The 14,595-nt window shown below is 36.4% G+C and overlaps 2 protein-coding genes across 2 annotated transcripts; both read left to right on the forward strand.

Moving 5' to 3' along the window:
- The first annotated feature begins 1,011 nt into the window (after window positions 1-1,011).
- On the forward strand, window positions 1,012-10,354 carry LOC125848062 (probable ubiquitin-conjugating enzyme E2 24). The gene is made up of 9 exons (XM_049527856.1): window positions 1,012-1,449; window positions 3,771-4,607; window positions 5,004-6,486; window positions 6,901-7,041; window positions 7,216-7,644; window positions 7,744-7,807; window positions 8,773-8,912; window positions 9,191-9,502; window positions 9,855-10,354. The coding sequence occupies exons 3-9, from the start codon at window positions 5,029-5,031 to the stop codon at window positions 10,089-10,091; spliced, it is 2,781 nt and encodes a 926-aa protein (XP_049383813.1). The 5' UTR covers window positions 1,012-1,449; window positions 3,771-4,607; window positions 5,004-5,028; the 3' UTR covers window positions 10,092-10,354.
- Window positions 10,355-11,540: 1,186 nt separating this feature from the next.
- On the forward strand, window positions 11,541-14,572 carry LOC125848061 (uncharacterized). The gene has a single exon (XM_049527855.1). The coding sequence runs from the start codon at window positions 11,572-11,574 to the stop codon at window positions 14,410-14,412; it is 2,841 nt and encodes a 946-aa protein (XP_049383812.1). The 5' UTR covers window positions 11,541-11,571; the 3' UTR covers window positions 14,413-14,572.
- Window positions 14,573-14,595: the final 23 nt, after the last annotated feature.

Consider the following 14,595-nt stretch of genomic DNA (forward strand, 5'->3'; position numbering starts at 1 on the left):
TGCTACTTTTTTTTTTTTTCTTTTCAAAATGTGTATGCTTACTTTAATGGCGACTTTTGTGAAATGTCTATAAAGAATTATATTATTATATAGTACTTTATTAATCATGAAAACCCCTTCTTGTAATGCCATTTGTCAAGCCTTTACAAATAAAGAAAGATTTTTTACTCTGTCACCAAAGCAAATCCCACTTTGATATCTATTTTAAGAGATAGCACAAGATGTTATTAGAACTTAGATAGTACAAGATGTTAGTGGATGTGGAGTATAATAAGTTGAATAATAATTCCTATCCGTCTCAATTTATTTGATATAATTTGAATTGATTATTTTATTAAAAAAAATAAAAAAAATTCTATTTTTAATTATAAGAAAATGACATTTGTTTTAAAACAGATTTCTTCAAATATTATGAATTAAAACAAAGTCCAAAGAGAGTAATTATATATATAGAAAATAGTCAAACCTTAAAATTTTGGTCCTTTTCACTACACTCATTTTCAATAATGACAGTGTCAAATATGAAGATCATGGATATAGAGAAACAGACAATCATGCATCTGTGACAAGTTTTCATGTTGTTTTAGATAGAATCTCTTTACCAAAAATAATTATGTATGATCCGTAAGTTAGGAATTCAAACTGTGAAAGGCATGCTTATATTAAGATAGACTATTTGTGATACATCATTCTTTTGAGTCTTTCACACCTACCATAAACTAGAAATTATAGAATCATCACATATAAAAATTAAAATATATTAAAACAGCACTATCTTTTTCAAAAGAACAAAAGTGATAAATTATTTAATTTAATTAATAATAGAATCCAAGTTGGGATCAATGTGACAATTGATTATTACAGGCACAGAGGGTAGTTTTGTAAATATGAGATGCTGACTGTTAGCTTGTACGGCAGAAAATACATACAACAGAAAGAAGGAGTAGATACTATGGTATATTCTTCTTAATAAAAAGTATATATGGGGTTTTAATACCCCTCTACCTATTTGACTCTGAAAAACAGTAATAACACTACACAGAAATCTCCATTTAACATTCAAGAATTCATTTTTATTCACACTCAACACACACATAGTGGAAGAGAGTTGATTAGAGAAAAAGGGGTTGGTGATTTTGCAACTTAAATGCTGCCATGTTTGTAAGATTTGAATATGAGTGGATTATGGGAATTTAGGGAGGTCATTTGCCTCTCTGAATTCCCTTAATCCTTCTTTTTCTTGGATTTTTTTGGTTGAGGGTCATCACTGTTTTTGTTTGGAAGGAAAAAGAAAGGATTTTTCTCGGGAAAGTAAAGAAGTTTGCAAGAGAAAAGGATTGGTTGGAGTGGGCTTAGTGTGTTTTGTCAAAGGCTCTCTTCTGGGGTTGCTTCAATTTACTCATTTAGAGGAGTATTTGGTTGATATAACCATAAGAGGGAAAAAAGATGGTAACTTTCTCAACTTCTTGCTACTTATATAATCTGGTTTCCCTTCTCTCCTAAGACTGTCTTGCCTTTTTTTCTCTCCTTTTTTGGCTGTTTTGTTGTTTGAATTATCTAACATCTATATTTGTTCACCTTGATGAAAATGTCTCTGAAACTTCTCTTTATGTGTGTGATATGCAATGAACAAAAGGATGGAATTTTCCTTCTTATTTGTGTTCTTTGTGTGAAGGTGTATTTTGTGTTTGAATTTTATTGAACTTTTAGGGATACTAGCAGCTTCATTCAATTCAAAAGTTTTTCTTTTTTTGGGGTTCTGATTCAGAGATGAAAAAGTTTGTTTTCATTGAAAGTTTAGGACAGTGAAAAGAGTAGAACTCGATATAAAATTCTGAGATGCAATTTGCTTTATCCACTGTGCCTGGTGTCTTTATGACCATCACTATCAGGAAAGGAAAATTGATATCACAAGGGAAAATATTGTTTCGTGATTTGGTAAAGTTTTACTAACTGCCTCAAGATTGATTAAGAATAATAATAACACATTTAGTCAAGGTGCACATAAGCTAGCCCAGACACCACCGCTATCAAATGGGAGGAAAAAGGAATGTAATTGCACATGTCTCTTATTAGTTATTCCATATTACTGTATTAGTTGGGAGATTTTTTTGATAAGTTGTTGAGAGAATTTTATTTACTAGTTTTGTTCTTCTTTTTTCCTCCTTAGATAGAGGATGATTCTAGTTTGTGCTTACGGACATGCAAGGATAAGATTAGGTTTGACTTTTGATATGCTTTGGGATGTGCATCCATTAATTAAATGGAAAAGGAGTCACATGATAGATGTTGACTGTTGAGTGTAGCCGTTAACTTTGATTCTGAACACATGGGGGTTCAGGGAATTACATCTAGAATGTTGTTTATATCGTCAGAGAGGATAAATAAGAAAAATCATAGAGGGTCTTCAGGTTAAGGTCTTCAAGGATCTGTGCAGTACAAGCTATTGTCAAACCAGTGAAAAATCTCTGTTGAAACTAGATGCACCATATACTTTATATCTAGGAGTAAATATTGTTTACTAGCGTGTGGCTCGTCCTACTTCTGAAGTGAGGACTGGAATCAGAAGATAATAGAGTTTTAGACATTTCTCATGTATTAATGCATTTGAAAGCTTAACACCTGATCCCAAGGAAGCAAAATCATCGATAATCAGAAACTTAATATTATTTGGGCACACAGAAATATTCAAGTTTTACGAATGAACTGGGAAAGGATAAGGGTGTGGTATGATGTGAATAAAAGTTAGGCTGATAAATTGGATTAAATTGTGAAAAAAGCAGAGTTAAAGCTGAACAAGAAACTCATTGCTCTCACTTAGAGTAGATACTCAATGTCAAAGAGGTGGACTCTGGACAAAAACACAGATAATACAGTGACTGATGATTGAAAAAGCCTTGGAGTCTTATTCCACTATTAAGATCTTAGATCTTAAGAGATCCCATTTATAAAGAAAAACTACAATATCTTCTCTTTCTTGAACTCTTTCTGTTTACCAGGATAGAAACACCCTGTATGAATCTCTTCTCCTTGGAAGTCTCAAACTAAGTGTTCACACAGATAGAAAAATAAATCCCAGTATAGAGATATATTTTAATGTCATTGATGTAATAATTCAAAGACCTAAACTTCTCAACAAATTTCAATTTGGAACTCATCACTTTGAGGCCTTTATTGAAGGGAAATATTATAGGCCTATTCTTATTTAATAGTTGTGCAACATATTTTGATCATTGGGAGTACAAACTTGAGATGATCATTTTCCCAGTACCATGATGTTTGGAGGTATTTCTGTCCTGCTCATTGAAGTGGTTGATTTTACTAGTGTTGTTAGCTGGAGAGCTGTGATCCTTATATGGTCTTCAATTCATTTTGAGGTGTTGAAGGGTCATGGATTTGGGTTTTAGAATTAGCTATAGCTAAAAAAAAATTGTGGTCAGACAAAAGCACGCTGAAGCAATTAACTATAGAGCTTTAATTGATCTTATTGTAGGTTCAAACAACATCTTAAATGAATAAATGTACATACAAGTTCAGCCATCACTCAATTAATCTTTGAGTAGCAAGTTTCACTTAGAAAGTGGTCCTTTATCATCTTAGAATTTCTTGCTGTGTCTCTATTGCAATGCATACTATGTATCTGTTGGCCGAAAACTGCAGAACTGGTCCTTTGCTGCTTTACATATCAAATAACATATTGTTGAAATTAATAGTTACCCTTATCTCAAAAAAAAACATTGTGTTGAAATTAATATCTATTCTGCTCTCAGGTTTCATGAATATTTTGAAACAGCTCAGTTTGATTTGACTCGGAAGAAAGTTGGGTTTCACGGTCAAGCTACAACATTTCTTGCAAGGATTTCCTGATAGTTCTGTCCGTCAGATCAACCAACATTTTCTAAGAAGCTTCCTTTGCTGAACATTACTCAAGAAAGGATATATCTTTCGCATTTTAAGCACTTTAGCCAACACATCTGTCTATTTCTGGTTGATTCAACTGTCCAAGACATCTCTTTTGGGGCAAATCTTTTTTTTGGCAAAATTCCCCTGGCCTTTGAGAGGAGCAAATTATTTTAAGCAAAGCGTATATTTACATATGCGTCTCTCTATTGGCACTGCTGGGCAAATCTCCTTTGGCAAATTGTAAGTTCCGTGGTTTGGTGGTTCTTTGTCGTGTTTATATTCTAGGTGTCATCTTCCTTCGTTGGTAAAAAATTGATCCATATTTCTGGCAAGTTGGACTTCCTCTTCAACCTGTTAGGAAGAGCTGAAGTGGCACTTCTACTAGGACCACAATTAATTGGAACTTTCTTCTCCACACAACCCTTCTAGTGGATTTCGTTTCTCTGGGCAAATCTCCTTTGGCATTTCGGAGTTGTTAGACTCCACCACCGTTTTGTCTTTAGGGCAAATCTCCTTTGGCATTATCTCCTTTTGGAGATACTATCTTGGTCTCTGTTTAAAAAACAGATTGACCTAAAGATCTTATTATCTTTGGAAATATACATCAGTCATCGTTGGCAGTATTGGTATTCGTCATCAGCAGGTGATCCATATCAATTTGTAAGCTTGTATCACGCAGCAGGGATTTGGAAGTGACTTTTGTGGTATGTCTTTACTCATCATTTATTTGTCCATGTAATTTATCTTCAGTTATATTGTCTAAAACCAATAGAGATTGGCTTAGTTCAACTTAGTTAAGCTGATCATGATTGCCATTTTTTCCTATTCAAGTCATCCAAATCAATTGTTCTTGGTTCTGAACAAGTATAGTGCAGTACTTTATATGAGCCACTGAATAATTATGAAGCATATAATGTAATGTTAACTGTTAAAAGTGTGTGTTAATCTTTCAAGTCAAATTTTCAGTCAGTTGTTTGTATCTATACAAACTATTTGAACTACTTAAGCACCAAGAATCACTGACTGCAACTTTTGTTCCAACACTATGGTTTTTTAACCCTCATTTCTTGACTTATCAATTGGTATTTCTCAAATTGCAGAATATATTTCTCTAGATTCCACATTATGGATACATCTCTAAGTGACTTCGACAGTTTCAGTGAGAGCAGCAGTTATGATGATCAGGATTATGTTGAATATCTGTATGGTGGGCATGCATGTTCTATTCTTTCAAGTCTTGAGGAAAGCATCGGTAAGATCGATGATTTCCTCTCTTTTGAGAGGGTGTTCATGTATGGGGACATAGTATGTTCCGAAAAAGAACCATCTGGACAGATGGGAAAAGTGGTCAACGTCGAGATGATTGTTGACTTGGAAAGTATTTATGGAAGCAAAATACAAGATGTTAACTCAAAAGATCTTGTGAAAATACGTCCAATTTCAGTTGGGGATTATGTAGTGATGGGCCCATGGCTAGGGAAAGTTGAAAAGATTGTCGATAAAATTAAAGTTCTCTTTGATGATGGTGCAAAGTCTGAATTTTCAGCAGAAGGTTCAGAAATACTCACACCCATTTCCCCTGATTTAGTTGAAGACCCCCAATATCCTTTCTATCCGGGTCAAAGGGTGCAAGTTCAGTCTGTATCTGCCTCCGGGTCAACCAATTGGTTATGTGGTGTAAGAAGTGGCAAAAGAGAGCAAGGTACCATTTATGCTGTGGAGGCTGGAGTGGTGCATGTAGATTGGATTGGCTGTGGCAGTCTTGGTTGTGAAAAGATGCCTAGTCCTCCAACTTTTCAGGACTCAGAAAAATTGACCTTGTTGTCTTGCTACTCCCATGCAAAGTGGCAACTTGGAGATTGCTGTGTACTTCCAGTTGCTGACTCTAAGAACATTGTGCGAAAGAGTATTCAAAGCTCACCTCCCTGTGGACCAATGGAACAGGATAGGCAACTAAACAAGGCATCTCAGAAAAGTAATAGGAGCTCAACTTTTTTGCAAGTTGCTGTAATTTCAAAAACAAGGACAAAAGTTGATGTTTTATGGCAGGATGGAAGTGTGACTACTGGATTGGACTCGCATTCTGTTTTCCCTGTCAATATTGTAGATGCTCATGAGTTTTGGCCTGAGCAGTTCGTGCTTGAGAAGGGAATGGGTGACGACTCATCTGTTCCCAGTCCAAAACGCTGGGGTGTGGTGAGATGCGTTGACGCAAAGGAGCGAACTGTGAAGGTAAAATGGACAACTTATTCCTTGAATGAACCAAATAACTTTAGGGTTGAGCAAAGTGAAGAAATTGTGAGTGCATATGAACTGATGGATCATCCAGACTACTCATACTGTTTGGGTGATGCGGTTTGCAAGTTTTGTGAGGATCAGGTTTTCAGTCTTGAGGGAAAGAGTTTAAGTGCGCACATGTTCTCTGAGACTGGCATGGACAGCAACACTGATCTTAAGAATGTTGATACTGGAAAGGATAATTTGGATTTCCCCAAATATGATCATTTATCTTGCATTGGTATTATTGTTGGCTTCAAAGATGGCGATATTGAAGTAAAATGGGCTACTGGTGTTACAAGCATGGTAAGGGAACTCTTCTTTCTGTTCTTTTATTTTTCAGGGGTTAAATCCTATCTATTTTTCTGTCACTTTGTTTCCCAAAGCTGAAAGTGAGCATGACTTTTAACCTGTTTGGAAATTCAAAAGGATACTTACTGTTAATTGACATTAGCACTCACGCTTTCCTACAATCATTTGATTATTGTCTTTTTACATTATTTTTGAAATTCGACATATTTTGGCTTAAAGTTGATAAGACGAAAGAGCTTGAAATTTGTAACCAAAAGGGTTTATTTTTTGAGTATTGTTCACATGGTAAATGTTGAAAGTAACAAATAATGTATCAAGGGCTAAAATATTTTGAGAAACTTCTTCCTAATCTTTTGTTTATGCCTTGAGCTGGCTCAAATCTTGTCTTTATTAATATATGCTCATCAGGTTGCACCCTTTGAGATCTACCGGATAGATAAATGTGAAGCTGCTGTTTCCATTACTGCATCCAATGCTGAAAATGCTGAGCCATCAGGTGTGGAGATCTGTTCAAATGAAAGTCAACTCTCAAAGCATGAGGAGGAAAAGGTCAGTCTAATTGCCTCCCTGTGTGTTGTGCCTTCGCTGTGATTGCAAGATCATTTGGCATCTACACTAAAAGCAGCTTATATTGCATAGATTTTCACTAGATATTAGGTATCCTTATTTTCTTCAACTTCTTGTGTGAAAGTTTGATAGAGTTCATATTTTTTTTATATTCAGGGCTTGCTGAAGTTTGGTGGCAATAGTGAAAGTTGCAATGAGAGCTTGTGGGATTCTGGTTCCTGTTTGGTTTCTCGAACTGCTATTGGCTTTTTCTCTAGTATCACCTCAAGTCTTTTTGGCTCCTTGAGCACTTCACTGTTTGGTGCATACCAAACTATATCAGAAGAAGGCCAGAAATCAAGGATTGTCGATGAGGAGGAAGTCATAGAACTTAGCCATCTGAATGCAGGAATTCCCACATTTGAGGACTTGAAGGCTTCACCTGAAATGGAACTAGAGCAACGACAGGAAACAACTGAGGGCCAAAAAGATGATGCTTTGCCATCTTCCAGCAAGCTGCCTGAACATTTTAGACAGTTTGATGTGGTCACCGATTTCTCGGACCACCATTTTGCAGATGGTGCTGGAAAGGCCCAGTTATCCCAGGTTCAAAATACTTCTTGTTTTTCCCAAATGAACATGTCTGCTCAGTGTTCTTTATTACGACTCTCTTTTCCGTTCTTTAATCTTTCTATTACTTCACAGGTGAGAAGAGGTTGGCTGAAGAAGGTCCAGCAAGAGTGGAGCATTTTGGAACGTGATCTTCCTGGTGAGAATTTCAACCTATTTTTCTGCTCAAGTATGTCTAATGATGTGATATCTACATTCTGCTATAGTTTTCTATATCTACTGATGTTTTTGACAAGTATAAGTCATACTTGTTAATCTAAAAGATGGTTGAATGGGGAATAGAATGTCATAACATTGGGAATTGTGAAGCTACTCAAATGTATGAAAACAAGGGAAATTTTTGAAAAGCTATTAGCCTGTCATTCAATGAGAATTTGCAAGATGTGCGACTAGAATTTTAATACCTGAAATATTGTTCATCAGTAGTGTATGGAATATGATAAAATATCAGTTGTTCTGGATTTCATGTACTGAAGGCAAATGGTAATTCCTTTGGTAGGGCAGTCCACAAGTTTTGTGTTTTATCTGTGCATCAGAGCAAAATGATTGATCTTTTATTCAAAATTCATTGTGTGGGTTATTCCATCAGATCTTTGCAAGAAGAACAGCCAACAAATTAGTTTTTTATTTGATGTTTCTGATATTATGTGCCAATTGTTTAGTTTTTGCTGTTTGTAACGACCCCTCCACCACATATCAATTTCTTAAGAAAGCTCCCTTCTCCTTCTCAAAAACGAAAGTTCCCTTCTCCTTAATTCAATGTTGGTTGATAGCTGTTAAAAGTTAATGACTTTCACCCAGGAAGGGAGAAAGTTCCGAGTGATGATAAGTGGTATGAACATCAACCAACTGAAAAATTCCAACTTTAAGTTTGGAAAAAACAAACAAATTATTGCTCAATTAGGAAAACATTTGGGGGAGGGGCTGAGATATAGACCCTAAATATACCACAACTCGACTGTGCTAAATCTTTTTTCTTTTTTGGGATAAAGCTGCATAATATCTGATTGTATCAACAAGAAACCACTTTATCATTGAATATATGGTTTACAGTGCATTTCTTTGGCTATTTATCCCCACTGACTTTATTAAAACTTAAAACAGAGACTATCTATGTACGCATCTATGAGGAAAGAACCGATTTGATTCGAGCTGCCATTATTGGTGCACCTGCGACTCCGTATCATGATGGAGTCTTCTTCTTTGATATTTACCTACCTCCGGACTATCCTCATGAGCCACCTGTAAGTAAATCTCTATAGCTTGTGGTGTTTATCTGTAACATGATGCACAAGTAGTTGCCTATTTCCGCAATGTTCTGATTGATAGACATGAGCCTTGCCCTTCATTTGGAATCTGAACTCATATCATATGTATTCATTAGATCTTACGCATTGTTAGGCATCCAATTATCCAACTCCACCATCCAATTGTAAAATCCATCTGTTTCGTGTGTTATAAGATCAGGCATACACTTTCCAGATAGAGCTTATTTAGATTTTGCAAAAATGAAATTGTGCAGATGGTCTACTATCACTCTGGCGGGCTTCGTGTCAATCCAAACCTGTATGAGTCAGGTAAGGTTTGCCTTAGCCTCTTAAACACATGGACAGGCTCTGGAAATGAAGTGTGGAACCCCAAAAGTTCCACGATTCTACAAGTTCTCCTCTCTCTTCAAGCTCTTGTGCTCAACGAAAAGCCTTATTTCAATGAGGCTGGATATGATGCACAGATTGGAAAAGCTGACGGTGAAAAGAATTCAGTCAGCTATAATGAGAATGCTTTCCTCGTTACCTGGAAGTCCATGTTATACCTGCTCCACAAGCCACCCAAGGTAATTTACATCTGAAGTTTTCTAATTTTTTTCATGTCATGTTTAGATTTCAGATAAAAGAATGTACAGAAGAGACATGTTAAGAGCTGGAATTTGGATTCCGGCAACATAAAATTCCAAGAGTTGATTTCTCATATGTTCACTCTATTAATACTTATTATCTCAGAAAGTCACTTTCTTTGTTGAAGAAAATTGGAACAAGAAGAAAAATGACTTTCTGATCTAATAACTATTAGTTGATTGACCATATGAGAAATCAACCCAAAGTTATAATTACCACCAAGAATTTTTTATAGAAGCACTTTCCTTTTACTCTGAAAGTTTCTGAATTGCTTGGTCAATTATTCTGCAGCATTTTGAGGCACTTGTGCAAGAGCACTTTGGTAACCGGTGGAAAAACATTTTGTTGGCTTGTAAGGCGTACATGGATGGTGCCCCAGTTGGTTCAGCATTCCAACCCAAGAGCCAGGACCAAGAACCGATAAAAGGAAGCTCTACTGGATTCAAGATTATGCTTGGCAAGCTTTACCCTAAACTCGTGGAGGCATTTTCCGACAAAGGTATTGATTGCAGTCAGTTGTCCGATTAAGAGTAAGCTATGCACCTCTGTAATAAAAACTTTATCAATATGTCTACAATTTCAGTACTTGAACTGGCCTTGATGTGGCTGTTGCTATGTTAATTTTGAAGTGTGCAGATGTGTGTTGTGTGTGTGAGAGAGTGAGGGGGGTGGGGGTGACTATTTGAACCATAATTGTGTACATATGCATTGCAATTGTAACATATTATTTAGCTTGAATAAATGGTTGAACCTTGTGAGTGATGTTTACTATGTTCTCCAGTTGTTTTTAACTTCTTGTTTCAACATGTTTTATATCAGGTCTCCATTTTGTGTTTTGCTTCTTTTTAAAAAAAATGCATTGTTTTCGCACTATGTTAGACTGTCTACATCACACCCTTTGGAGTGCAACCCTGCTAACACCAGATGCTTTGGGCACAGGGATGCCCTTTTACTCCTTGTCACAACTCACAAGAGTGGCTGAGAACTCCTAAGCTTCTACTCTCTTTTCCCCTTATCTTGTTAGATTAAAATTTTACATGTTGGCAATAGTGACATACAATATAATTTTTCAACTATAATTTACCTTCTAGTATATATAACATTTAATCGTAACAAAAATTTAACCATAATAAATACTTGTCAATTGAGGTAAGGAATCACAAAATATTTTTTCCTTAAAAATTGTTCAATGTCAATTAATTCTCGAAAAAAATGAAACATGATAAATATTTTGGAATAAACAATCTTTTAAAATTGTTCACGCTTCTCTCTACACAAACGTAAATGTGTCTTATGATAATACTACAAAAGACTATGACAAATAACATGTATCTAATATAAGCACAATGATGAAATTATACGTTATTGCCGTCTTTCTTTTTGGTGTGACAATAAAGTGTCCTGCTATTATCTTACTGGAAATTGGATCATTTCACCTATATAAATATATCGACTAATTCAAGCATTACGCAAAAGAAAGAAAAAAATAATAATATTTTTTATTTACTATTAAATTCAAATTCTAACCAACAACAATAACATATTCATTATCTAATAAAATTTCATAAGTGAGAATGTGAGATCTAAGGAGGTGGGAATAGAGAAGTTGTTTTCAAAAGACCTTCAACTTGCGTACATCAAATTCAAATATAAAAAAAAAAATAGAAACATAGCAACTACATCATGAACAACAAGGTAGTGCCATAATTACTTTTTTATTTTAATTTTTCATTTAGTGTTCGATATATATCAGTTCGACTATTCTAAATGCGCATCAGATAAAAGCCCCCTATTGAAAGATAGCGATTCTAGTAGCCACATCCACTTCACCACATCTTTGACGGTGGGTCATAATTACTTTCACATTAGAATTTTATAATTTAATGACAATTAATACTATGGAACCAAAAAAAAATTCCAAAAGGGGAGACAAAAAGGAAAAAGAATTACGTGTATTATTTTCTGCAATATATATTGATCAACCATTGAAAGTCTCTACGGTATCGGTATGCTCCTTGAGCACTCCATAGCAATGGAGAATTCGTCAGCTCCATCTTCATTACAAACCCCTAGTTCAAGATTCAAACTTTCCATCTTTTCAAGAACCCAATTTCTCAAATTCCAATATGGTCATCTTATTCTCTTTATTTTCGTATTTTCCCTTAACTCCTCCGTTATCGGTGGAGTTTCATATCCTCCTGAATTTCCTCAGATCCCATACCCACAATACTGTAACGACGTCGTTCCGAGCACCCCTTTAGCCCAAACTTTAACCCCTTTTAACGCTACATCGTTTTTCCTCACTCTTACCAACGCGTACATACACGCGCCGGCTGATAATGCCGGGAAATTCAAGCCGAAAACCCTTAATTACTACACAGAGAATGTTTATCCGACCCAAAATGGTAAAATATTTAAAATTGAGGGTGGTTTGAGGTTTGCAGGAAGAATTGGTCCGGAGTTTTTCGGTGAATTTGTACACCGGCGGCAACTTCGGCTAGTTTATCACCGGCCACCGAGGTTTCCTACCGGAGGCTTCGGGAATTCGAGGGAGATTCGGGTTTCCGGTTTCTGGGATTCGGGTACTGGAAAGCTTTGTATGGTCGGATCAGGTTTGAGGAGGTTAAGTTCTATTAATGTTGTTCTTAAGTTGAATTATTTGAATTCATCTGATATTTTGCATAGTGTGGTTAATGGGGCATTGGAAAGAATTGATGTGAATGATAAAAATGCATATACTAAGCCTGTTGAAATATTTGGTACGTCTTTGAGGAATTATGTTTATACTTTGATTGATAAAGAGGTTGAGAATAATGGGTTTAGTGAATTTGGTGATTGGTCTGATGTTTCGCTGGGAATAGATCAGGATAGCAGCTTGTGTTCAGTTATAGGTCGTGCCGGGACTATGGAAATGATGTATTTGGGTAATTGTAGCAATGGGAATTGCGATTTTCTTGGTGGTAATTTGTCAAATTTTAGGCCGACCTCGATGTGGTTTAATGCGATTGAGTGTGGGGATAATGGAAGAGGGAGGTTCTTGTTAAGTTTTGGTGATGGTGTGCACACCCGGCCAACTAATTTGATAAATCAAACAATAGTTGCTGAAGGGAAGTGGAATGAGAAGACTAAAACAGTTGACATGATTGGTTGCCGGATTTTCAATGGAAGTGATGCAGCTGAAAAGGGTTCTGTGGGGGATTGTGTAGTGAGGCTGAGTTTGAGGTTGCCTAAGCAATGGACCTTGAAGGAGAGAAGTGTTGTTGTTGGGGAGATTTGGAAAGGAAAAGACTCAAATCAGTCAGGTAATTATGGTAAAGTAGTCTTGCACAGCGTAAGAAATCTGGTTAACAGAATTGATGGATTGACATATGAGTATACTGTGATTGATAATGTGACGAGGTCATGTGCCAAGGCACTGACTTATAAAGGGAAGGGAGGGAAGTATCCCGATGTGCATTCATCTGATATGAGATTTGATATGACGGTGAGGAACAGGAAAAAAATTGATATTTTCAGTTATTCATCTCCATTGTCTGTGGGGGATAAGTTTTACCGGGATGTATCTGGTTCTACTGTTCAAGTGAATGACAATCAAAGCACTGTGGTCAATATAAGCTATGTGCTGCACTTTGTTGCTCCATCTCAGTTCTTGTACAGTGATGAGCATACTCCTTTGACAATTGAAATTTCTGCTGAGGGATTATATGATTCGAAGAGTGGACATCTTTGCATGGTTGGCTGTATGTATTTTTCATCACGTCATGAGATTTTACAGAGAAATTCTTCGTTAGACTGTGAAATTCTTGTTAATATTCAGTATCCTCCTTTGAATGCTAAAGTTGCCCGTGGTGTTAGAGGTACCATTGAGTGCCTGAGGAAAAAGTCTGATCCTCTTTACTTTGAACCCTTGGAGCTTATATCAAATTCCGTCTACATTGACCAAGCCAAAAATTCCATGTGGAGAATGGATCTGGAAATGACCATGGTTCTAATTTCCAATACACTTGCATGCATCTTTGTGGGTCTGCAGCTATTTTATGTGAGAAAAAACCCAACTGTGCTTCCATTTATCTCTGTTGTCATGCTAGTTGTACTCACACTTGCACACATGATCCCTCTGTTGCTGAACTTTGAAGCTCTGTTCTTGGTCAACCGGGAGAAGCAGAATGTTTACTTTGGTAGTGATGGATGGCTTGAAGTAAATGAGATTTTAATTAGAATCATGACGATGATAGCATTCTTGTTGGAATTCCGTCTTCTTCAACTCACATGGTCTGCAAGAGCAGGTGTTGAGAGCCCCAAAAATTACTGGATATCAGATAAAAAGGTTCTGTATTTGTCTTTGCCAATGTATATTTGTGGTGGATTGATTGCTTATTTTATCCATCTGTCAAGAATGCCTCACCAGTTGAAGCTTCGATTGTCGCCTCGTTTTCATTACCAACAGCAAACTTTCTGGGTTGAGCTTAAATCATATGCCGGTTTGATCTTGGATGGATTTTTGCTTCCTCAGATTCTGTTCAATTTATTCTGCAACACCACTGAGAGGGCTCTCACCCCTGGTTTCTATATAGGAACTACCCTTGTGCGCCTAATGCCACATGTATATGATCTTTACAGAAGTCACAGCAATGCGTGGTCGTATGATTACATATATGGAAACCCGAAAATGGATTACTATTCCACTGCTTGGGACATCATTATCTGTTGTGGGGGTCTGCTGCTTGCTGTTCTCGTTTTCTTGCAGCAGAGATTTGGGGGCCGTTGTTTTCTTCCCAGAAGATATAGAGATAGCTCCACGTATGAGAAAGTACCCGTAGTCAGCATCGAGTCAATTACAGAAGCATGAACTGTCTGTAGAAATTTTATCCTTGATTTCTGAAGAAACTTTCATTTCTCCTGTCACCAGTTTCATTAGCTTTCAACACTAGCGATTTATACGTCAAAGATTGTATAGATGAAGTATTTACTTTAAGCCTGCTAAAGAGTGAACATCTGGCAAAGACTCTGTGTTTCTACATATTGTTAGTTA

Source organism: Solanum stenotomum, chromosome 12 (assembly GCF_019186545.1).
Source record: "Solanum stenotomum isolate F172 chromosome 12, ASM1918654v1, whole genome shotgun sequence".
Taxonomy (NCBI): domain Eukaryota; kingdom Viridiplantae; phylum Streptophyta; class Magnoliopsida; order Solanales; family Solanaceae; genus Solanum; species Solanum stenotomum.

Excerpts from the sequence above, each read along its gene's own strand:
- LOC125848062 (XM_049527856.1), top strand. The coding sequence starts at position 5,029 with ATGGATACATCTCTAAGTGACTTCGACAGTTTCAGTGAGAGCAGCAGT. Across the intron at positions 7,042-7,215 it reads CAAAGCATGAGGAGGAAAAG|GGCTTGCTGAAGTTTGGTGG; the intron begins GTCAGTCTAATT and ends TTTTATATTCAG. Across the intron at positions 7,645-7,743 it reads GAAAGGCCCAGTTATCCCAG|GTGAGAAGAGGTTGGCTGAA; the intron begins GTTCAAAATACT and ends ATTACTTCACAG.
- LOC125848061 (XM_049527855.1), top strand. The coding sequence starts at position 11,572 with ATGCTCCTTGAGCACTCCATAGCAATGGAGAATTCGTCAGCTCCATCT.